Source organism: Loxodonta africana, unplaced genomic scaffold (genome assembly GCF_030014295.1).
Source record: "Loxodonta africana isolate mLoxAfr1 unplaced genomic scaffold, mLoxAfr1.hap2 scaffold_29, whole genome shotgun sequence".
In the NCBI taxonomy this organism is placed as follows: Eukaryota; Metazoa; Chordata; class Mammalia; order Proboscidea; family Elephantidae; genus Loxodonta; species Loxodonta africana.
Window position 1 is genome coordinate 2,942,609 of NW_026975011.1, and position 23,933 is coordinate 2,966,541.

Here is a 23,933-nt window from a genome sequence, read left to right on the forward strand (position 1 = left end):
CATGATGCAATAACACACAGAGAAAGAGAATCAGGATTTTTGAGAGTTTTTCAGCTTTCTCTCTAAGTAATTCTAATACAAGAAGACAACAGACTTTTCCAAAAAATATAAAATCATGGCTCTCATACAAATATAAAATGAATACATGACAAAGTTTTTATTTAACACATTAATTAAGGAGGGAACCAGGAGTATGTTATGATCTATTTAAAGGAGAATCCAGTGTAGCACATTTGTTCAATCAGGGATGTGTCATGAATTTACAAATAGATGCAAAACTGACTTTATCCACAATAACTGAGGGAAATCAATTGAACCCTCTTCAGACAATATTTTCAATTTTATGGACAAGAATTATTTGCATTATCAGTTTTCTATAACTGGAAGAGTTGTAAAATAGCTCAAAGACAGTGAAAGGCATAATCCTCACAGAATCATGTAATCCCAAGGGGAGTGCTATAGGCAACACATAGCTTTTCATTGAAGATAGCCAGTAATCTTTTTATATTTCAAAGTCTTTCACAATTTTTTTCTCATGGGAGTTAAATTTATTTAGCAGCTATACATCAAAAGAAGTAGAGATAATTTTTAAATAACCTAAATTTTTTTCAATTATTTCTATTATTTACCAAGAAAAAATACAAACTTTCCATATCCATTGGAGTCCTAACAGGAAACAGCATGCTCAAAAAGGCAGATTAAAAAAAGTTTAATGAAGATTATTTATCAAGGTATGAAGGAAATTAATTAAGGGTGATGATAAAGCTTGCCAGGGCTAGCTACCAGTAGGAAATCATTACCACCAGGAGGCCTGAGGGAATAAGGGGAAGAAATTACTACAAAAGGGAATATAACAGTAGGAGATATCCACCCAACAAGAGCTGTAACCCTAGTTAAAGGTACCCTGTTACTGATAAACCACGGGAGTGACCCAGGAGAATAAACCCTGACATTCTTTTCTTCCCACCCTGTCCTCCTAACATTTATCTAGCACTTTCTGTTGGTCAGAGAAGAAGGAGGCCTCGTTGAGGAACACCATGGAAGCCCACCATGGAGGAGAAGAGTGAGAATAGATCTGAAGGGCTGAGAGGAGTATATCTAGCTCACTTTCCAACACTTTATTTAATTGTTTTTCTAGGTAAGATGGTGAACACTCCTATTTTGGAAAAAGAAAACACAGGAGAAATAAGTAAACTGTCTTCCAACTTGCTTGCACTCTTAATATTTATTGACTACCACTCTGAGTCAAACATTAAAGTAGATCTGGGGATAAAGAGGTGAAGAAGGCAGATACAGCTTTGCTTCTCTGTGGCTTATTTAAAGGGCTCTTGAAAGGAAGAGCCAGGTGGTTTGGTCTTAATCTGTGTATCAACAGTGTGTGAAACCAGAATCAGTAGTTGGTTAGCAGCCATACCTCTTAACTACTGCTCCACCAGGGCTTCTTGTATACAGATATGTATATATATATATATATATATATATATATATATATATATATATATATATATTTACACAAACACACACTTGTGTGTATATATGTGTGTGTGTCATTTTAATTGTGTGTTGTGTGATTGATTCTGACACACAGCAACCATAATTTACACAGTAGAACTGCCCCATAGGGTATTCTAGGCTGAAATCTTTATGGGAGCAGATGGTCAGGTCTTTTCTCCCACAGAAATACTGGTAGGTTTGAAGTGCCAACATTTTGTTTAGCAACTGAGTGCTTAGCCATTGTACCACCAGGGATTCACACACACACACATATATGAGTTCTCTAACATTTCTTGCTGGCTGAGAAGGAATTTATAATGTGATGAGGTCCCTATGCCTCGATGTCCTCCAGCAAATGCCCAGTGACCACTTGTCACAAGATGTTGTAGATGGGATTCCAGTATCAATAGAAGCTGGATTAGACAGCCTCAATGGTTCTAATCTTTTTGTAAAATAGAAAAAGCATGTTTTTTCTCTTCCTGTATGCCATGAAGGAAAAGAGTTTATTTATTAAAATGCTTTGGTCTTATTTGAAAACACAAAATATGAAATGCTTATCACCCTGCTTTAAAAATGTTGTCTTTACAGGATAATCCCAATATCTGTGTTCATCATCAGCACTGAAACGGAAGAAAACAGGATGAATGTGACTGACTTAATTCTAATAGGACTTACACAGAATCCTCAGATGCAGAGAATTCTAGTTGTTGTTTTGCTTATCACCTACATTGTCACTGTCTCAGGAAACCTGCTCATTGTGGTCACCATAATCTGCAGTCAGGCATTGAAATCCCCAATGAATTTCTTCCTGGCCTTCTTATCTTTGATAGATGCCTGCTACTCCTCTTCCATACTTCCTAAAATGCTAGCTGACTTGCTCTCTGAGACAAAAACCATCTCCTTCAGTGGCTGCATGACACAGATCTTTATTGAACATTTCTTAGGTGGTTCTGAGGTTGCCCTCCTTGTGGTCATGGCCTATGACCGTTACGTGGCCATCTGTAGTCCTCTGCACTATGTGACCATCATGAACCACCATGTATGCTGCCTTTTGGTGGGGGTGTCTTGGACAGTGGGTTTTGTCCACTCTATTGGACAGATTCTTGTCACTTTCTGGCTCCCATTCTGTGGCCCCAACATTATGGATCACTTCACGTGTGACGTCTTCCCCCTGATACAACTTGCCTGCACAGACAATTTCCTTTTTGGTCTCCTGATTGCTGCCAATGGTGGGGTAATGTCTGTGATTACCTTTGTAATGTTGTTGGTATCCTATGTCTTCATCCTGCATTCGTTGAGGATTCACAGCTCTGCAGGAAGGAAAAAGGCCCTCTCTACCTGTACCTCCCACATCACTGTTGTTGTCTTGTTCTTTGTGCCCTGTATTTTTATGTATATGCGACCAGTAGCCACCTTCTCCATGGATAAAGGCATAACTGTATTCTATACCCTTGTCACTCCCATGTTAAATCTCATTATCTACACAGTAAGGAATGCAGAAGTAAAAAATGCCATCAAAATGTTACTGAAAAGAAATGTAATTTCAGATAATAAATGACCCAATATGAAGATTTTATTTCTATCATAATCTTTACATTTTTATGTTAATATATATGTGGGTTTGTGTGTATGTGCGTATATATATATATATATATATATATGCATATATATATGTATATATATACCTCTTTCCCACCTGTATCACTTAACTGCCATAGAACCTTTGCACAAGAATGGCATGGAGGTTGTGTCTGACCTCCTCTAACTTCACAAGGGGAAAGGAGAATCAAAGCCAACAGCCCAAGCCTGATTCCTTGCGGAAGTCAGATATGACTCCTTTCTCTGCCATCTTTACTAATTTTGATACCAACTGTCCCTGCATGACACTCTCTACTTCTCTGCTGGGTTCGGTAATCCATTGCAATGGCCACACAGAACTCACAGACAATACTCACGATTATGGTGTTTATTAGGGAAGTAACAGTTACAATTCAGGCCCAAGAACATTCAAGATACAGCTCTTCCATCAGGGCAGCCTCTTCCCAGCTGTGTTCACAGGCACACCTCTCCCTGGTCCTAGGCGTCTACCCAAAGGCACTCAACTTTCTTCATGGGCCAGGAAGCCCACCAAGCCTTCACCTGTCAGTTCTTTCTTCCCACCACTTCTCACCATCTTCAGGGTTATAGCTCGTTGTCTCTGTTGGTCTCTTTCTTCTAGGAGCTTCTTAGCACAGGAACCCCAGGTCCAAAGGATGTGCTGGCTTCTGGCTGTTAATCTTTGGTGGCAGTGGGATCTCTTCTTTACCCCATTTGATGTGGCTCATTTCAAGCCCAGCTGGGGAGCAAAACTGACCAATCCCTTTGGTGGACCACCATTATCCTACCACGGAGTGCTGCTGGGGGTTACAAGACCGCGGCTAGAGAGGCCACACAAAAGTGATCCTTCACATCGCAGTTTGCAACAATTATTCTGATTTACAGGTGATAAAAATTAAGTTAAAAAGGGCTAAATAATCAGCCCAAGGTCAGAGGCAGAGCTATTTGAATCTGCATTTGTTCTAATTACAAATCCCATATTCTTTCAACCATTTCAAATTGTATCAGGATCAAAGGCAGCCTTTATTTTATATCGAAGCCTTTCTTGCTTTGTTACAAATTGCAAATTCTCTTCTCTAATTGCAGAGTTGTATAACTGACTTGCACATGGAAGCTGTTGTTACTTCAGAACCCATAGTGGCTACTGGTATCTAGGACAGTGCAGAATACAGTTTAGAAAGAAAATACTTGCTAATACTCTCTCAGCACACTGACAATATACCAATGTTTAAAATTATGTGGGTTTCTTGTTCTGACAAGTAAAAGCTGTCAGTAATAAAAATTCATTGTATTTAAACCTAAGTGAAATTTTAAAGTGTCCTTTGGTGGTCACAATGACCCTATAACATTGAAATTTAGTTAATGTTATTATTTTACTGGAAAAAAAGTAGGTGGGTCATAAAATTTAAATAATTAGATCATAGAACAAATAAATCAGCCTTGAGCTCAAATATTCTCACTTCACATCCTGTGACTTTTTCATTATACATATAATTCTTTTGTGCTAGTACTTAGTTATACTTAGTTATGGTCTGTTTTTTTTAAATATATATTTTTTAATTTTATGTCATACTTGTTGCCATCAAGTTGATTCTGACACACAGCAACCCTATAGTACCCTATAGTCCAAAGAGAGACTGATATATTTGAACTACTTACCTTTTGTTTAGCAGCCAAACTCTTAACCACTACTCCACCAGGGCTCCATGTGTCATAGGAAGTGACATTTTGTTAGGTTTAAAATCATTTAAACAAAGAAAAAAACAAAAAACCCATTGCCATTGAGTTGATTCTGAGTCACAGAGATCCTATAGGACAGAGTAGAAGAGCCCCATAGGGTTTCCAAGGAGCAGCTGGTGGATTCAAACTGCTGACATTTGGTTAACAGACTTAGCTCTTAATCACTGGGTCACCATGGCTCCTTAGTGGTAATTACGTGCTGTTCTTTTTTTCCCCCCAAACACTGTGTAACATATCAATTTAACTATTAAAAATTCACTATGTTGTTACTTGAATCTAACATTATTAAGTATATATCTGAGACTTCTCTTTGCAAACTGCTTCCAGAGATGGCTTAAGCATAAGGCGTACAAGAAAAGAGAAATCATTACTCCTCAGTTGGTCAAGGGAAGATTTCTCAGCTAAAGAACTTACTTAACTCATAAGACTTTGTTGCAAATAAGTTTTGGTTCTTTTAAAAAACAAAGTTTGCAACCACGAGATGAATGTATGCCATAGATGTCTTTATAGGACACTTTGACATAGTGTTCTAGCCTCCCACCTCATGGGTATCATACATTTTATTCGAGAAGTCAGAGGATTCTAAGATGCAACAATAATTAGCAAGATATTATGACTGTGAAACACAGTGGAGGGTAAGAACACCAGCTTCAGGATCAGTAGACACTGGTTTTTTTTTTCCTTACTGTGCGATGGCAGTGGGTTTTTTTTGGGGTGCCCCCATTTCATTATATGATCTTATATAGGTCTCCCTATATTTATAGGTAGTTTACTTAGATAACTTAGGAGGTGTTCCCAAGCTCTTTGATTCTGTTCATTCCATTTTTATTTCCTTAAATATTGTTTTATTTAATTCTACTTCATTTGGAAGAAGTAAAATTGGAAGAGTCATAAGCAATTATATTTCTACAGGCCAAGAGTTGGCCACAGCCCACCACCTTAAACATTTCTATTTTTGGTAAACAGCTCAGGAGATGTTTTCCTTTGATGAAAGGATCTTTGGCCTGGACTAAACAATTGAGGATAAGACCTCTGCTCTTGAAGGTTTTATTGCCTTGAAAACATGGACCTCTGCTGATTGAAATGTATGAAGTTGGCCGTAAGATGAACACTTTGGCAGTCCCACTTCTTTTTGGTGTGGAATCAGTCCCTAAATCTGTCAAACATGAAACTGTAGCTCAACTGGTTTCTTCCCAACTGTGATCTGATGCGTATTTGATTTCTCCTGTTTTTATTCTAATTTATCTTCCAGTTTGAAAATCCATGTTACTGTCTATCCAGTGTTTTTTCCACTCTTTCCTTGGAATTGTGTTCTGGAAACAAGCTTTTCTGGTATAGCTTCAGGAACACCCCTTTTGAAAAATTACCTTCAGAGCCAACCCTGACTGATTTAAACCTAATTTTTTTTCCATGGAAGAATTGATGTATTCAAACTGTGGTGTTGGTGAAGAATACTGAATATACGTTGGACTGCAAGAAAAGTAAACAAAACAGTCTTAGAATAAATACAATCAGAATGCTCCTTAGAAATAAAGATGATGAAAGTTTTCATTGCTTACTTTTAACACATCATCAGGAAAAACCAACTGCTAGAAAGGACATCTTTTTTGGTAAAGTAGAGGGTCAGTGAAAACAAGGGAAGCCCTCAATAAGATGGATTGTCACAATAGCCAAAAAAAGGTTTTAAATATATCAAAGATTTTGAAGATGGTGAAAGACTGGATGGTGTTTTGTTCCATTACACATAGGGTTGCCATGAGTTGGAGCCAAATTGAAGGCAACTAACAACAACAACCGTAGACTCTGCCCTTTCTCTATTTCATACTACTCTAAGCCATGCAGAACTAGACTAGACAGGTGTAAGGGAGTCTAAAGAAATCTCTCTCCTCACCACTTTAGTTGCTTAGTAGAGATTAGATGACAATTTAATGGGTCACTGTGAATGGATTTCAATCTTTTAGGAGAATGGGCAAAATGACCTTGGAAGTACATGTTAATTTGACTAATTCTGATTCTGTACTTTCATTCCAGAGTTGAAAGACAAAGTTGAAGACATTTTCACAGATGGAAATCCATATTCATTAGAGTTCTTTGTATAGTTTCACATCCCCTGTCAAACTATAGAACCTGCCATGACAAGCACTATAATAGTCAGATGTTTAATCAAAATCAGTTTAGTCACATGGGCACAGACAGCTTTCTTAAATTATTTTTCTCCCACTACACATGCTGCTCACAGTGACTGTACCCTCTTGAACCAATTCAGAAGCTAAACACAATTTATTTTTCCTTTTATTTAAACAGCACAGTTGAACATAGGTGAATAAATGTGGTCCCATATAGGAATGTTTCTGAACTGAATTTATTTTGTTTTTAAAAGTAATTTTTCAAACATTGGCATTTTATTATTTTTAATAGGTGACTTGTAATATACTCAAAATGGATGTCAACATAAATGTGCCATGACACTTCTGCTGTAAAACAATAATCTAAGAATAAGAATCCTGAACCAGGATTCAGGAGGATTAGTTTCTTCTTTTACCTTGGCAGTCAATTTTCTGATTCCCTGTCTTAGTTTTCCTGGTTATACAATGTGAATATTGATAGCTGTGTCATTCCCATTACATAGGGCTAATGTTTGACTCAATTTAAAAGGCTGCAGAAAATGGCTCAGTGTATCAACTACTTCTGTGTATAAATAATTCAAGATATGAAATTTTTCCTCATTATCATATTGGTCTAATTCCGCGATTAGAGAATCAACTGCTGTGAGGAAGTACTTAACAATGTACTCAGTATGAAGGGATCATATCTGTCTCTTCCTGCATACCTGAATACAACACTTAAAAATTATGAACAACACAAAGGGTAGCTTGATAAAGACACAAAATATTATAGCGAAGAATTAAAAAGTCAGATAGTTACATACATGTCATGGATTGAATTGTGTTTCCCAAAAACATGTGTATCAATTTGGATAGGTCATGATTCCCAGTATTGTGTGATTTTCCTCCATTTTGTCATCTGATGTGATTTTCCCATGTGTTGTAAATCCTGTCCCTATGACGTTAAGAGATGGGGTTAATGGCAGTTATGTTAATGAGGCAGGACTCAATCTACAAGATTAGATTGTGTCTTGAGCCATCCTCTTTTGAGATAGAAAAGACAGAGGTGAGCAGAGAGACATGGGGGTCTCATACCACCAAGAAAGCAAAGCCAGAGGCACAGCACATCTTTGGACCTGTGATTCCTGCACAGAGAAGCTCCTAGACCACAGGAAGATTGATGACAAGGACCTTTGTCCAGAACCCAAGGACAGAGAAAGTCTTCCCTTAGAGCTGGAACCCTGAATTTGGCCTTCTAGCCTCCCAGATTGTGAGAGAATGAATTTCTCTTTGTTAAAGCCACCCATTTGTGGTATTTCCGTTATAGCAGCAATAGATAACTAAGAATTTGGTACCAAGAGTGGGGTGCTGCTCTAAGAGATACCTAAAATGTGGAAGAAGTTTTGAAACAGTGAATGTATAGAGGATTCAGAGGAAAATGAAGAGAGCTGTTACACTGGAGATGGCACAGATGGCAAGAAGCAGTGGCAGAGAACCAGCAGTGGCAGAACAAGGAGTCCAGCATGAGATGACACTGGAGCCCACCCACGAAGTGCAAGAGCTGACGGCCTTTGGCAGTAGGCTTCTTGGCAGTGTGGGGTGCCTCCAGATACTTATCAGTGGAGCTACAGAGCTTTGGAAATCTTTCCCCAGCAGGGCAGATATGGGTTGTGAGGCCCTAGGGGCTGAGAGGACAAGAAACCAGGAGGCAGAAGCTGAAAAGACAAGGAACACAGGAAAACAATCTGCCTCAGTCTCAAAGGGTATGGCCACAACCTCTGGGGTCTCAGAGGGTGGAGCCATGGCCCCTGGTATTTCTAAGAGTGGAGTCACCACTCAGATGGACTAGGAGAATGGTGTGCCTAAAGCTGAAGGAGCAGAGTTGCTGTCCCAGTGGGCCTGGAAGGTGGAACAGAGGCCCAGGGCCGAGGGACCTCCACTCAGAATCCAGAAAGCATGGCCAATAGCTAGATCTGGAGGATAGGGCCTTTGTGTAAATGGTCTCAGAGAACAGAGGATTATTTTCAAAGCCTTAAGGGCAAATGTAATGTGTTCTGCTGACTTACATGGTGCCTATTATCCTTTCTTTCCTTCCAATTTCTTACATTTGTAATGGAAATGTTTAATTTGTGCCTGTTCCACCATTGTACTTTGGAAGCAGATAGCTTCTATTCTAGATTTCGCAAATGAGGAAGAATTTTTGGACTTGGGACTTGGAGTGGCTTAAGACTTTTGCTATGATACAATGGGGTGAATGTGGTTTACGTGTGGTGAGAACATGAAGTTTTTGGGGCCAAAGTGTGGAATATCATGGATTGAATTGAATGTGTATTAATTTGGCTAGGCCATGACTCCCAGTATTGTGTGATTGTCCATCATTTTGTCATCTAATGTGATTTTCCTATGTGTTTTAAATCCTATCTCTAGGATATTAATGAGATGGGATTAGTGGCAGTTATGTTAATGAGGCAGGACTTAATCTACAAGATTGGATTGTGTCTTGAGACAATCTCTTTTGAGATAGAAAAGAAAGAAGTGAGCAGAGAGACCTGGGAAATTCATACCACCAAGAAAGCAATGCCAGGAGCAGAGTGCAATCTTTGGACCTGAGGTTCCTGCACAGAGAAGCTCCTAGACTACGGGAAGATTGATGATAAGGAGCTTCCTCCAGAACCCACAGAGAAAGAAAGCCTTACCTTAGAGTTGGCACTCAGAATTTGGACTTCTATCCTCCTAGACTAGGAGAGAATAAATTTCTCTTTGTTGAGGCTCTCCACTTGTGGCATTTCTTTTATAGCAGCACTAGATAACTAAGATAGCAGCTGTTTATATAATGCCAAACACCTAGAAACTGCCCACTAAGCTAATTTGTTATCAAAATATCCAGATTCTAATATCTTTTCATTTATTCTTAAGTGGTCAACTCATTTTTTTCTCTTGTCATGTGATTTTTCTTCTTGTAGACTTAGGGAAGAATTTAAAAATTAAAGATGGATTCTTATAGAAGTTCTCTGATGTTCAGTTAGGTAACTGGAAATAATTGGGTGGTTGGCAAGTTCTGCTAATGATGATGAAATACTCCTGAGGTCTCATTAGCTACAGCTAAGAAACTTCAGAGAAGTTGCCTGCAAATAGGATATGTAGTAACATTTTTAAGCCTCAAGAGAAAGGCATTATTCAAAGGTGCCATTTATAAATCAGCAAAGAGATTTATTGTAGCTGAGCTATTGGCACTTTAAATCTTACAACTTTACTTATTTCTTATTTCTGTCTGGGTGATTTAACAGTGGCTTGGGGCCCTGGGCAGGAAGCTGTGCCAGATAAGTTCATAGGTGAGAATTTTTTTTTTTTTTTTTTTGAGAAAAGAATATAATTATAGAATCTCAGATTTAAACGGACCTTAAAACTGTATGGTCACCTTCCACCCCACCTCCCACAACCAAATAACAACATTTCAAATTATTTTCCTTTCTTTCAATTGAAATATATTTAAATTAGTTAGAATCAAATTAGATGTCCAAATTCAGATGCAAATTGTCCCACTTAAATGATGAGAAGAGTTTTCCTATGACATTACACAATTCTTAAAAAAAAAAAAAATCCCTTTTAAAAGTTATACACCATTCCATGAAATGCAAAATATTTGGCCTCACCGTTTTTCTAATGCTGCACATGTCATACAGTTTTATTTTTTATTGGTTTATTAATAATTGTGTTGAACATATTTGTACATAACAATTTTTCTCCTTTTAAAATGTTTTCAAGGGTTTATTCATAAAAAAAAAAAAATTATTCCTAGGAGATTATTGCACCAAATAAAAAAGGCAGTGATTTCTATTTCTTCATAGCTATTTTTAAACTACTTTTTATACATAATGCCTTATTTTTCCATTATGTACATTTTACTTTTTTGGGGGAAGTCCACTTCGCAATAAGGAAATTGCAGAGAAGCTGCTGCACTGTGTTTTCACATAGGTGTAAGATTTTCATCTTGGCTAATTAAAAAATAAAAGCCCTTTACCTGATTATCTTTGAAAAGAAAATACATAATTTTTACAGAATAAATTTTACTTTATATTTTCCCTTTTCTTTTCTCTGGGAACTTTATGCTTCCAAATATGGGATGATTATCCTCGCTTTATAAATAATGCAAAATCTTGTAACTAAGAGTGATGGATGATGGACCTGCTGGGCAGGATGGGAGAAGAAGGCATAAGAATTCATATAGCAGGAGCACAAAAGACATAGGAGGATCATTCATCTCATGGATGGATGAGCCATTGCTCTTTGCTAATAAAGTGCTAGGGAGAGGTATCACTAAAACAGTAACAAGGACTTTTTTCATGACTTCATGTAGTCAAACACATATATTAATGCACATAATGAGAGTCTAATAAATATCTATTGAATGAGTGAACATGTAATAAGTAGATTTTATAGGTTTGTATGTACATATATTATATATATATGCATGTATATATTCATATATATTCAATATTTTATTTATCTCACCAAAAATATATTTCTTTCTCTTCTCCAACTTAAAATTCTATTCTTAAAACTTTGGAAATAAGGATTCCCTTTTCTTGATAGAGCTTCGTGGGCTGAAAACTTATCCAAGAGGTTTGGTTGGTTGGTCGTTTTATCTGATTTTATTAAGGCTGTAATTTTACTGAGTGGAACTAAGTTAAATTACATTGCAATATAATTTTATAAAATAAACAGTATTAATGAGCCAAAATTATAACTATCTTGACAGTCAATGATCTGGTAATATGCTGTTTCGTAGAGCCAATTAATATTTTCAACTCACCCCACAAAATTTGCTGGAAACATCAAACTGGAATGCAACTACCTTCCAAAAGTTTATTTTTCTCATAAAGAGTAGTAATAAACAGAGTGGAAGGACGAGAGCACTTGGGTTCCTAGGTTTACAGACTGGCAAAGCATGTGTATTCTTACACAGGGTTGTATAGAAAGTGTCAGTTCACCAAGCGTTCATCACTTGATAAGTGCCAGACACTGCAGACATTCTTTGACACTTTAGTAGGCACAGCAAGGAAACAGACATGAAGAGCATATGTTTTGTGGTGGGTGTTTCCAACTGGTTACAAAATTCCCTAATCTGTCGCCTTATGATAGATATTTCTTGACCAGGAGACAATAATGTCTTTCATTCTGCAGTTAGAACTGGGGGCTCGAATGCAAATTCTCCTGGAAGAAGGAATAACTCTTACCTGTGTGCAGTACTTAGAAGCTCCCAGGATACATTTCACAGTTACGATTACTAAGCTCCCAGGTGCAGAGGAGGGCTCAGAAGCGTAGGGAAAGGACTTAGCAAAGTCACACGGAGGCAGAAGCCGGATGAGAATCCAGTTCCCCTCATGTATATTGCCGAGTATTTTCTCAGTAAATTACACATCAGTTGTTGCCCTATAGAAGATGCTTTATAGTTGATTAGGTGTCTCTGAAAATAAGGAGAAAGCACATGGAGGAAGCAGGAAAGAATAATTGAACCAGTTACCGTGGTGAAGGGTGCTAAGGACAAGCTGCATAATTATGGCAACTACCCTATTTGTATATTGTGAAATTCAAACTATAACCCTTCCACCATTAATTAGGTATCTTTCTTTATCTTTTTGCAGGTAATTCAGGTCTCAGAAAGACATCATTCCCTTAATGGATCGTCTCATGCCTCCCAACAATGTGACTGAATTTATTCTCCTGGGACACACACAGAATCCACACTTGCAGAAAATACTTTTCATTGTCTTTTTGTACATTTTCCTATTTACTGTGCTGACCAATCTGCTTATTGTCATCACCATCTCCTTCAGCCCCACACTTTTGGCTCCCATGTACTTCTTTCTCACCTACTTGTCCTTTATAGATGCCTCTTACACCTCCGTCACCACCCCCAAAATGATCATTGACCTGCTCTACCAGAAGAGAACCATCTCATTGGGCAGCTGCCTGGCTCAGCTCTTTGTGGAACACTTCCTGGGAGGGTCAGAAATCATCCTCCTCATTGTCATGGCCTATGACCACTATGTTGCCATCTGCAAGCCCCTATACTACACTACCATCATGCGACAGGGACTCTGCCACCTCCTGGTGGTTGCGGCCTGGATTGGTGGGATCCTTCATGCCACAGTGCAGATTCTCTTCGTGATCAACTTGCCCTTCTGCGGTCCCAATACCATTGACCATTTCATGTGTGACCTCTTCCCACTGCTGAAGCTTGCCTGCAGAGACAGCTATATACCTGGAATGGTGGTGGCTGCCAACAGTGGGGCCATGTGCTTGCTCATTTTTTCCATGCTACTCATCTCCTACATAGTCATCCTGTGCTTCCTGAAATCCCATGGCTCTGAAGGGCAGCACAAAGCCCTCTCCACCTGTGGCTCCCATTTTACTGTAGTTGTACTTTTCTTTGTGCCCTGTATATTCACTTACATGCGTCCCGTGACCACCTATCCAGTGGACAAGTTGGTAACTGTCTTTTTTGCAGTTCTCACCCCCATGTTAAACCCTATCATTTATACAGTGAGAAACACAGAGGTAAAAAATGCCATGAGAAGTTTTTTGAAGACAAGGGTAGCTTAGGCTGTTCATTATGCCAGAAAGTGATGATGTAAATAGATAGGAAGGATCATATCTGTGGTACACTGTGAAAGAGGATTTTCAAGTTTTGCAGATCACTGATCAAAACAAGGCCCAGAAACTAACATTTATTGAGCATTTGATGGTGGTTAGGCCCTTTGATAGGTGCTTTTGATAGTTTTTCATGTACTTTATTCCAATGCTCATTGTGCATACATTCAGGATATACATCAGAGAAAGGACTGCAAGTCCCTTGTTCGGTGATTCTAGAGTACACTTTGCTCCAGTCTCACTACTATTTTATGAAATTCTTCAATCGTATGTTACTTGGGTGAAATTGGCTTTTCCACAGCACCTTGGTCTCAGGACTTCTTTTTGTGTGTGTGTGTGTGTGTATTTGGTTTTGCCTGCAGTAAGCAAAAAAGAGAAAAGAAGTTCTTGGATATATGGGAGTGGGGGGGGGAGGATAGACAGCTGGGAATGAAAGAACCACTGCCGATTTGTTGTTGTTTTTCACCACTAATCTACCAAGAAAAACAAGAGGCGCTAATAGAAGAAACAATTTGTATCATGTTTCTAAATTTTTTTCAGCACAAAATATAAGCCAGACATTTTGAATTTACCTTTAATTTGATCTTATTTTCTCAAATGTGATGTAGCATGCAGTTTTTCATGACTGTAAAGGACTTTTTTTTCTTACCAAGACTTGAGGAGCCATTTGAAACAATGAAGGTAAACATTTTTTTTTTTTTAATTTAATCTCAACACAAAGATTTACAGTAAGGTTCCAAAGCTATTGCTCTGTAAATGTATTTACATTAAATGAATGTTAGGTCATTTCATCTATGTACTCAATTGGTAGCTTCAGTATGTGCCCACCTTACAGAGAAGCAAATTGAAGCTAAAAGAAGTTTAGTTAATTTAGTTGCCTCAGGTCAGACATCTAAGATCTCAGGTACAGAATTTAAATCCAGAACTTCTATATCTCAGTCATATTCTCTTTGCAAATAAAATATACTTTCTGTGGTATGTTTATGTCTCTGTATAAGGAATTTACTTTCAGTCCTAATGATTCAATTTGTCCTCCAGGAAAAATTACGTCAAATTTGTTGCAGATATTTTTCTCATGTAGCAATATTTTCCAGCAATAATGCTTTTTTATGCAGGTCGTTCTATGTTACTATGTTGTTGTTAGGTGCTGTCAAGTCAGCTCTGACTCATAGCTACCCTAAGTACCACAGAACGAATCACCACCCGGTCCTGCGCCATCCTTACAACTGTTGTTATGCTTGAGCCCACTGTTGCAGCCACTGTATCAATGCATATTGTTGAGGGTCTTTCTCTTTTCTGCTGACCCTCTACTTTACCAAGCATGATATGCTTCTCCAGGGACTGATCCCTCCTGACAACATGTCCAAAGTATGTAAAATGCAGTCTCGCCATCCTGTCTTCTAAGGAGCATTCTAGCTGTACTTCTTCCAAGACAGATTTGTTCATTCTTTTGGCAGTCCATGGTATATTTAACATTCTTTGCCAACACCACAATTCAAAGGCGTCAGTTTTTCTTCGGTTTTCGTTATTCTCTGTCTAGTTTTCACATGCATATGATGTGATTGAAAATACCATGGCTTGGATCAGGCGCCCTTTAGTCTTCAAGGTGACACCTTTGCTTTTCAACACTTTAAAGAGTTTATTTGCAGCAAATTTACCCAATGCAATGCGTCTTTTGATTTCCTGACCGCTGCTTCCATGGGTGTTGATTGTGAATCCAAGTAAAATGAAATCTTTGACAACTTCAATCTTTTCTCTATTTACTTAAAGGAAGTGTGCAAAGTTTATCCTAAAATGAATAAGATAAATCATATTTGGATCTTCTGTGTGAGGATACTTTGGTTTAATCAGTGAGAATATTAGTCATTATCTAAGTGAGGGTAGTGAGCTAACCATTGTGAAAGGCCAATTTTGAGGCATATACTTTGTTAGGTTCTTTATATACTAAAACTCTCTTAATTCTAGTCACAAGTATTGTTAGAATGATTGTGAGGATGGCACAGGGTGAGGCAGTGTTTCGTTCTGCTGTGCATGGGATTGCTATAAGTCAGAACCAACTTGACAGCACCTAGCAATAACAATATTGTTAGTAGGCCTTTGCCCCATTTTCTACAAGAAGAAAACAAATCTCAACGAGGTTAAGCAACACTGTCAAATTTTTAGACTATGTCTCCTTTATTCTTTTCACTTCACACAATGCTTCCTGGCATGATGCAAAAATATCAAAACACAGACCTGCTCCTTATAAAGATTGTCCTTGAGGCTTTCGTCCATTGTTTTTGAGAGAGCCTCTATCTTCCCTTCATCTGTTTCTTGACTTCAGCTTCCCATGTTACTCACACTCTCTTGATTCCTGTGCCAGAGAAAATGATCTCATTCCCATAAATGTACTACCCTTCAAGAGAATATGTGTACTTAAAAAGAGGGATTCGATGGACTCAAGGAATGAATAAATAATTGTTGAATTTAAAAGAAAGTGACCCAAAAGTAAGAGAGAAGTTTGGAGGAAAAATAAGCAACTCAACCATGCAGGTGAATTGATACTCTGCTTGGGCATGAAGGCAGAATCTTGAAAAGGTAAATATTGTTTCTTAAGGGTTTTTCCCAGTGTTATTGCATACTGTGTTATATGCAATATATTACTTGAAAAATGGCCGTATGGCCAATTAAGTTTAGGAAATTTTGCCCAATTTTTTTATCCAAGAAATATTGTTCAGTGCTTACAGTGTGCCAGACAGTTCCAAAGACTGGGCATATAGTGTAGAACACTATAGACAAGAGTCGTGTTTGTGTGGAACTTAAATTCCAGTAAGGATTAGATGAGTAATAAACAAGTAAACAAATAAATGAATAATGTAAGTTTGTTAGAAATAAGTATAATGAAGAAAATAGTTTTATTAAGGAGTGATGCAAAAGACAATAACTGGATGTAGATTTGTGTAGTTGTTTGAAGTGTGTGTGTACATATATAGCACAGAGATACATGAAATACATAAATAGGTAGATAATATACCTGTCTGTGATAAGGAAAAGCATGTCTCTTTGTTGTTTGTTGCCATTGAGTTGATTCTGACTCATGATGACCCATGTGTATAAGAGTAGAACTGCCTCATAGAGTTTTCAAGGTTGTGACCTTTCAAAAGCAGAGCACCAGGCCTGTTTTCCAAGGAACCTTTGGGTGGGTTCAAATGGCCAACTTTCCTGCTCGTAGTTGAATGCTTAACCATCTGCACCACTCAGGGACCTTAGTTAGAAGGCTCCATGTATAAATCATTAGATGAGAAGGTAGAGTAATAGTAGTAGATTAGCAAAGATGATCCAAATGCAGAGGTTGTCCATCGTCTGGGAGGATAATGTTTTGTAAAATTTCCTCTCAGGAGACTTGCAAAGTGTAAGGTCAAATATGTCAATGAAACAGTTGCAAATTCCCAAGTGCAAGGTCAAATATATGAATTACCAAGTTGTAAACTCCAATGAACAAGTTGCAAAAGTAGGGTATTAGTATCTTTTTTATTAATGAAGGTAGAAAAGAATAAAAGCTATAACCTGAAATATATCTAAATTGGAAACAAGTTATTTGAGAATACAATTTCTTATGAAGTAAGAGATAGTTAATCCTTATTTTTCCTGGCTGAGATACTTTTTTCAATCCTGAATAGTAGAAACTATTTTTTTGTCTTTAACCAGCTTTTTGTTGTCGTTGTTTGCTGTGGAGCTAGTTCCTATGCATAGCAACCTTACGCATAGCAGAATGAAACACCCAGTCTTGCACCATGTTTTTTATTTGCCCTTAAAATAATTGTTCATATTGTTTCTAGAGTAGGGGATGAAAATATGGCTCAATGAGTCTTACAATAAACATTCAAATATAAAATGAATAATCCAAGAACATCTTTCTTCGTTCCAGCAGTGTGCTGCCATTGAAGATTAGAAAGTTGTTGTATGAGATAATTATATATTCTGCCATAATCTTATAAGCAATTGAGGCATTATGTTAAAAATATCAAGGAAAAATTCTATCAAATGCTAAGTAATTATAGAAATGTGCCAGTAACCCAAGGCACAGAGGGTCTTTCTTGACTTTGGAATTCACAAAGTCAGATGTGATATAATTTTAATGATAGTGTTACAAGATGAAAAGATCATCAGGCTAGGTCATAGAAAAATTCAGTCCTGGTCCCTGCTAGATGGCCAATAAGTTGTATTCTTTTTTCTTTTTTTGGATCTATATTATCAAGCAGAAAGATGGTTGTGGTCATTCTGTTATTTAAGGACAGAGCTTAGTCCTGGAGTAAATAATCGAATGGTTAATACTAGGATCTGTATTTGTGCTTGTGAATCATCAACTTGGTCTGGTTCCAGTGATGATCAACCCCTGAGAGCTAAATGGGAATTCACTGCAAGGTGATCAGCTCCTTAGTCAGTAGAGACTCAGCCTCAAAGGGATGCAATTCCAATGATGCAAGTTGGTGCATTTCCAGCTTTTGAAAATAGCACTCTGTCCTCTTTTAGTACAGGCCCATTACCCAAAGGAAGGTATCTTATTAATGATGCTTCTTCTAAGATGTGGATTGGAAACTCCTTTCAAATTAAGCTCAAAGTACAGCTAGATGGCAGGCACAGTCCCTTGAATGATTTTGTAAATAGCTTTCCTGGCTGTCTTTTGGCAATCTTTCCTATTTAGAGAAAATTTAAATTACTCTGCCAACCACAAAGGTTTTTTCCTATATAAGTCCTTGTCACTTAGAGCACCTGTTTTAAATTTCTTTTGAAAATCATTAGACACTCTACCTGTTGCCATTGAGTTCTATCAAAATAATTCCCCATTAAGTAATAGGACTATTTATTGGCTTGTACAGGTCCTGATTTACTTGCCTCTACATTTGGAATAACCAAGCTGAAACTCTCACATGTCTTAATTTCTTGCTGTTCTATAAAAGAAGCTTCATGTGAGTAAATTCTGGCCAGAGTCAGACCTTTAGTTACTCTGACGTGATCCTAGAATATTTATCTCAACGGCCTTCTACCCTCTACCTGCCGAGATCATTGGGTAACTAGCTGGGTTCTCAGAAGCCAGAGATGACACCAGACTGAGCTTTGGAGATGGCCCTAAAAGCTTAAGTATTAAACATGTTCCTGTTAATTTAAGTTGCTATTTTGAAATTGTTGAAATAATTGAATCATCTAAACACACGCACAATTATACCTAAAATGTGTTAATAATTCACCTGTTTGATCTGTTTACACAAATTGTGATCTCAGGGTAAGAACCTTGAGCTATCAACAATTTTTAGCTTCATTTACCTTAATACTTTTGGCACGTTATCAAAACAGAAATGTCATAATTTAATATTTGGGCCTTTATCCAGATATGGATATTAGCAAATAAAAGAGTGTGTATACGTGATTCAAAGATGTGCTTGTAGAAAGGAATGGGAACACTTGGTGTGATGAGGATAGTTTAAAAATTTTTTTTTCTGTTTTCCTTCTATTCTTTCTCATATGTTTAGATATACTTAATACATTAATATATATATATATATATATATATAGCCCTGGTCGTGCATTCGTTAAGCTTTTGGCTGCTAACCAAAATGTTGGCAGTTCGACTCCATCAGCCGTTCCTTGGAAACCCTGTGGGGCAGTTCTACTCTGTCTTATAGGGTCATTATGTGTCGGAATCAACTCAACAGCAATGGTATATATATGTACATATTGATTGCCGTTGAGTCAATTTTGACTCATAGCAACCCTATAGGACAGAGTAGAACTGCCCTATGGGGTTTTCAAGGCTGCGATCTTTACAGAAGCAGACTGCAACATCTTTTGCTCACAGAGTGTTTGGTGGGTTTGAACTCCTGATCTTTTGGTTAGCACTTGAGTGCTTTAACCACTACACCACCAGGGTGCTCTCTCTCTCTATATATATCTATATATCTTGTTTCCTTTTGTACCAATTTCTTTAACCTTAATTTTTCTAGTAATAGCCTCTGAGAAAAAACTTACATGGTGTTTTTATTTTTTTCTCTTTTACTTAGTAAAAGATACTTCAGATTTCTGGTTTTCATTATCAATGTCATGGTGAGTTGAAATCTTTAAAATATATCTCTCAATCAATATAAAAACTTACACACCTATTTGTGAGCATCCCTGCTGAAGGGGTGGTGGTAGTGTTGTGTTGGGGGTGATGCTGGTGATTTGCTTAGGAAGAGGGTGGAGAAGTTAAGAAAGAATAACCCTCCCTTTCTGCAGAAGAATTCCAAGTAAATATTAATTTTTGTATGTACAATCATATAGTAACTTCCATCCTACACAAAAGCACAACTGGAGATTATTCTGTCTTCACTAACAAGTCTTCGACTCTCAAGAAAAGCAAGGTGTATTCGGAAGACTTACGGACGGAAATAGTCCTTTTAAAGTCCTTATTCATGATGTATATGCTTGGGGCACATACCTTCCCAAGAAAGCAGGGCTGCTGATTGCTCATTAAAAATGACTACCCAGAGGCACTCACTGAACACATTGCTAACCTCTTCTTGTTTTCCAGGACTTCATGGGAGAAATTATCTCTGTGAGAAATTCAGGCAGAGGAAACATACATAGCCTATAAAGTTCATACATTGCAGCAATGAACATCATTTTACAAATGTCTTTGTTTACTAGTTTGAATATTTTTACTGGAGAAATTCCTAGAAACATCATCACCGAGACCAGAGGTGTATCTACAGAAAATAGTGCCTAAGGCAATTAGTTTTAAGTTGCTGAATGATGTTTCATGACTAGAGATGTAAAGTGCAATGGTGAATAGATTCAAATCCAGACTTTGTCACTTAATAACTGTATAACCTTGAGCAGTTTGTTTGTTTTGCTCTTCCTCAGTCATAAACTGTGCCTTGTCATTGCCAGATGTGAGAATTAAATAAGATAGTTATATCAAAAACTAACCAAGTACAAAAATGCAGGTGTTTAACAATTTATTATTATTATTAGTTTGATATGGATAGTTGTATATAGACAGTATATCTCTACACAGATGTTACATTGTATTTCACTCAGCTTTTTCTGGGTACCAGTTTGTAACCTATGTCATCAATGAAATTCTTTGAATGAATGATTGAATGAATGCGAATTAAATGAGATATTATTTTTCACCCTATAATTTGTTGAATATAACCAAGATTGAGAATATCTAATGTGAGTAAGAATACAGGGAAATGACTCTTTAATACACTACTGATGGGAATAAAACAGAACTTTGAGAGAGTAATGCTATAGAAAGGAACCCTTGTGGCGCAGTGGTTAAGTGCTCAGCTGCTAACCGAAAGGCTCGTGGCTCGAACCCACCAGCTGCTCTGAAGGAGGAAGATGTAACAGTCTGTTTCTGTAATGATTACAGCCTTGAAAACCCTATGGGGCAGTTCTACTCTGCCCTGCAGGGTCACTATGAGTCCAAATCAACTCCAAGGCAAAGGGTTTTAATGGTACAGAATCCATCAGAGTTAAAAATGTGCATATTTTTAGAAGCACATCTAGGGTAGAAGCATAACTAGGGTATGGCAAGTATGAGACAGGCCCTGGACACCACTTGAGGGGAGGAAGGGAAGGGCAGTTTACATCTCTAGTTGTGAGACATCATTCAGCAACTTAAAACTAATCTCCTTAGGCGCTACTTTCCGTAGATATGCCTCTGGTCTCGATGATGATGTTTCTAGGAATTTCTCCAATAAAAATATTCAAACTAATAAACAAAGACATTTGTAAAATGATGTTCATTGCTGCGTTGTATGAAAGGCAGACTAATAGAAACACCATAAATGTCAAGCAAAATATTCATGAAGACTGGTGAACGGGGTATTAGGAGTGAGGCATGAAGGAGGGATGATGATGGATGGGGTGACAGCCGAGGGCATGGGCAGAGGAAGCAGTAACTTAAATGAATGGAAAATAATCATGAATATTTGAACAGTGCACTCCAAAGAATCTCATGCTTTTTACTTCCTTTGACCTTCACTACAGCATTGTGAGGCAGAATATAAAATTCTTGGAAGGGTTGTAGAACATAGTGGCTGGTAGCCTGTGCTGTGAACTCAATCAAGTACCTGACAAAAGGCTTTAAGCAAGTTTCACAAGTTCCTAAGCCTCATTCGCTGCAACAGAAATTCAGGTTGGAATTTCAAAAAATGATAAAAAATAGTTCGTATATCATACAGTTTTTGTGGGAATTAAAAGAGAAAATCATGTACCCTCAAGTGGTAAGTACGACACATGTTGACTTTACTTACTGTTGCATTCTTTTATTTTTTGCAGGATTTGAAGGTTAGGAAAGTTGATACTAAGAAGTGAGTAAGCAGCCTGATGGAGTCCCTGGGTGGTGTAAACAGTTAACACTCTTAGTTGCTACCTGAAAAACTGGAGGTTCAAGTCCACCCAGAAGTGCCTTGGAAGAAAGGCCTGGTGATCTACTTCTAAAACATTAGCCACCAAAAACCCTATGGAGCATGGTTCTACTCTGACACGCATGGGTCCCTGTGAGTTGGAATTGACTCGAGGGCAGCTGTTTTCTCCAGTGCCTGATTGGAATGGAAAACTAAGTCTGCTCACTGTGAATCCATGGCCTTTCCCAGGGTACAAAATAATTGGCTGAGGTGTGTGTTCTTGTAGCAGGAGATGGGTCTGACTGCAGTGGGAGGGAGAAGAACAAAAATAGCAGGTTGACTAGTTGTGGGGGAGAGTGATAAACGTCAGGCTCTGTTTAGATGTGCACTAGTAGTCAAAGTCGAAGAGTGATAAATTAATAGATTTCAACAGAGGAGCATTTTAATCTATTCCAGTGTGTGTTGTTTTAAAACATTTCAAGTGCTAAATTGGCTCAAAGGAAATTTTACTTGGAAGAGTAAACATTTAGTGAAGATGAGCTGAGCTGCTCTGTTTGAAAGGGATAGAGTCCTGAGATGTAGCCCTCGAACTCCTAGGATTCCATCATCTGCCAAAATCAAGTCACACTCCAGAGGAGGAAACTGAGGCCCAATGTGGTAAGCACCCTAACAAGGTACCCTAAGGCAGTAGAGAGACAGTGTGGAATAAAACTCAGCTATCCTGATTTCCAAGAATGTGTTCTTTCTATTTGATTAGAGCTATTCAAGAACTTTTGAATTATTTGAGCTCAAGGTGAAAGAAATCCGGGTTGGTCCATATACTGTAGATTTGAAAAGAGTCTTCTGGAAGTTGCTTACTTTGTTGAGTAGGGGGTAAGGGTGATGCTAAGAATGGGACTCTTAGTATTTAGAGGACATGTAGTTTATATCACCATTTAAAGAAAAGCCCTTTGTACATTCCTGCCAAGGAAAAGACAGCCTATTCTCAAGTACCCTTAGTAAAGGGGAGTTTGCTGCCTACTGAAACAGTGCTTTTACCATATCATTTGTTCTTTGCTACAGAAACAATTGCATCTTGCTAATAGAGGCTGCTGATCACTTCTTCAATGGTAGAGTCTAGCGGTGAAGCACTTGTGCTTCGAAATAAGATACTTGGATCCATAATCCACACTCATCATAGATAAGATAATAATTTTAAGCTTCATTTTCCTTATCCACAAGATGGGATTCATGATAGCACCATTTCGTGTGATATGAAAAAAAAAGATGAGATAATGCAAAAAGCAGACCAAGCACATTGCTAGCATGTAATAAATTAAAAAAAAAAATACATGGGTTGATTTATTGATACTTTGGCTCATCTTTAGAACCCTTTGTTCTATCTGAGAGTCCCCCTTCCCAAGGAAGAATGGAAGGAATGATATACACTATGCTTATGTGTGGAGATGGTGTCTATCACGTTGTGAACCTGGGTCTTCCTGGAACAGAGAAAGAGAACTAAGTTTTAGTTTCTGTAAGCAGCACATCTGGGAAATTACTAGAAACAATTGGGCAGTCAGGCAGTCATTGTAATTTATAGCTTCAGGACTAGATACTTAATGTATATAAGCAGAACATGTTCTTTACTGTAGTAGACTTGTTGCATGTTCTGGTGAGTACAGGAAGAATATATCTATTTCATTGGATTATTAGAAAAGTGAGATTATATCATGAAACAGTGGTTCACATGTATTGTGCACTTGATACTAGAGTAAGAAATACAATATAATTTGTTAATGGAAATGATTTTAGAACCAGAAAAATCTGGCTTCTGTGTTTACTAGTTGTATGATGACGTTGATGTCATTTTTTTCACCCCAAGAGCTATAGATGCTAACCAAAAGTTCAGCAGTTCAAATCCACCAGGCTCCTTGGAAACCCTATGGGGCAGTTCTACTGTGTCCTACAGAGTTGTTATGAGTTAGAATCA

At 37.7% G+C, this 23,933-nt stretch overlaps 2 protein-coding genes across 2 annotated transcripts; both read left to right on the top strand.

Annotated features, from left to right (window-relative positions):
* Positions 1–1,523: 1,523 nt before the first annotated feature.
* On the top strand, positions 1,524–10,638 carry LOC135229420 (olfactory receptor 4C3D-like). Its single transcript, XM_064279007.1, has one exon. It carries the CDS (start codon positions 2,135–2,137, stop codon positions 3,050–3,052), a length of 918 nt encoding a protein of 305 aa, XP_064135077.1. The 5' UTR covers positions 1,524–2,134; the 3' UTR covers positions 3,053–10,638.
* A 266-nt stretch (positions 10,639–10,904) lies between these two features.
* On the top strand, positions 10,905–13,551 carry LOC100676582 (olfactory receptor 4C3D-like). Its single transcript, XM_023542518.2, has one exon. It carries the CDS (start codon positions 12,615–12,617, stop codon positions 13,539–13,541), a length of 927 nt encoding a protein of 308 aa, XP_023398286.2. The 5' UTR covers positions 10,905–12,614; the 3' UTR covers positions 13,542–13,551.
* Positions 13,552–23,933: the final 10,382 nt, after the last annotated feature.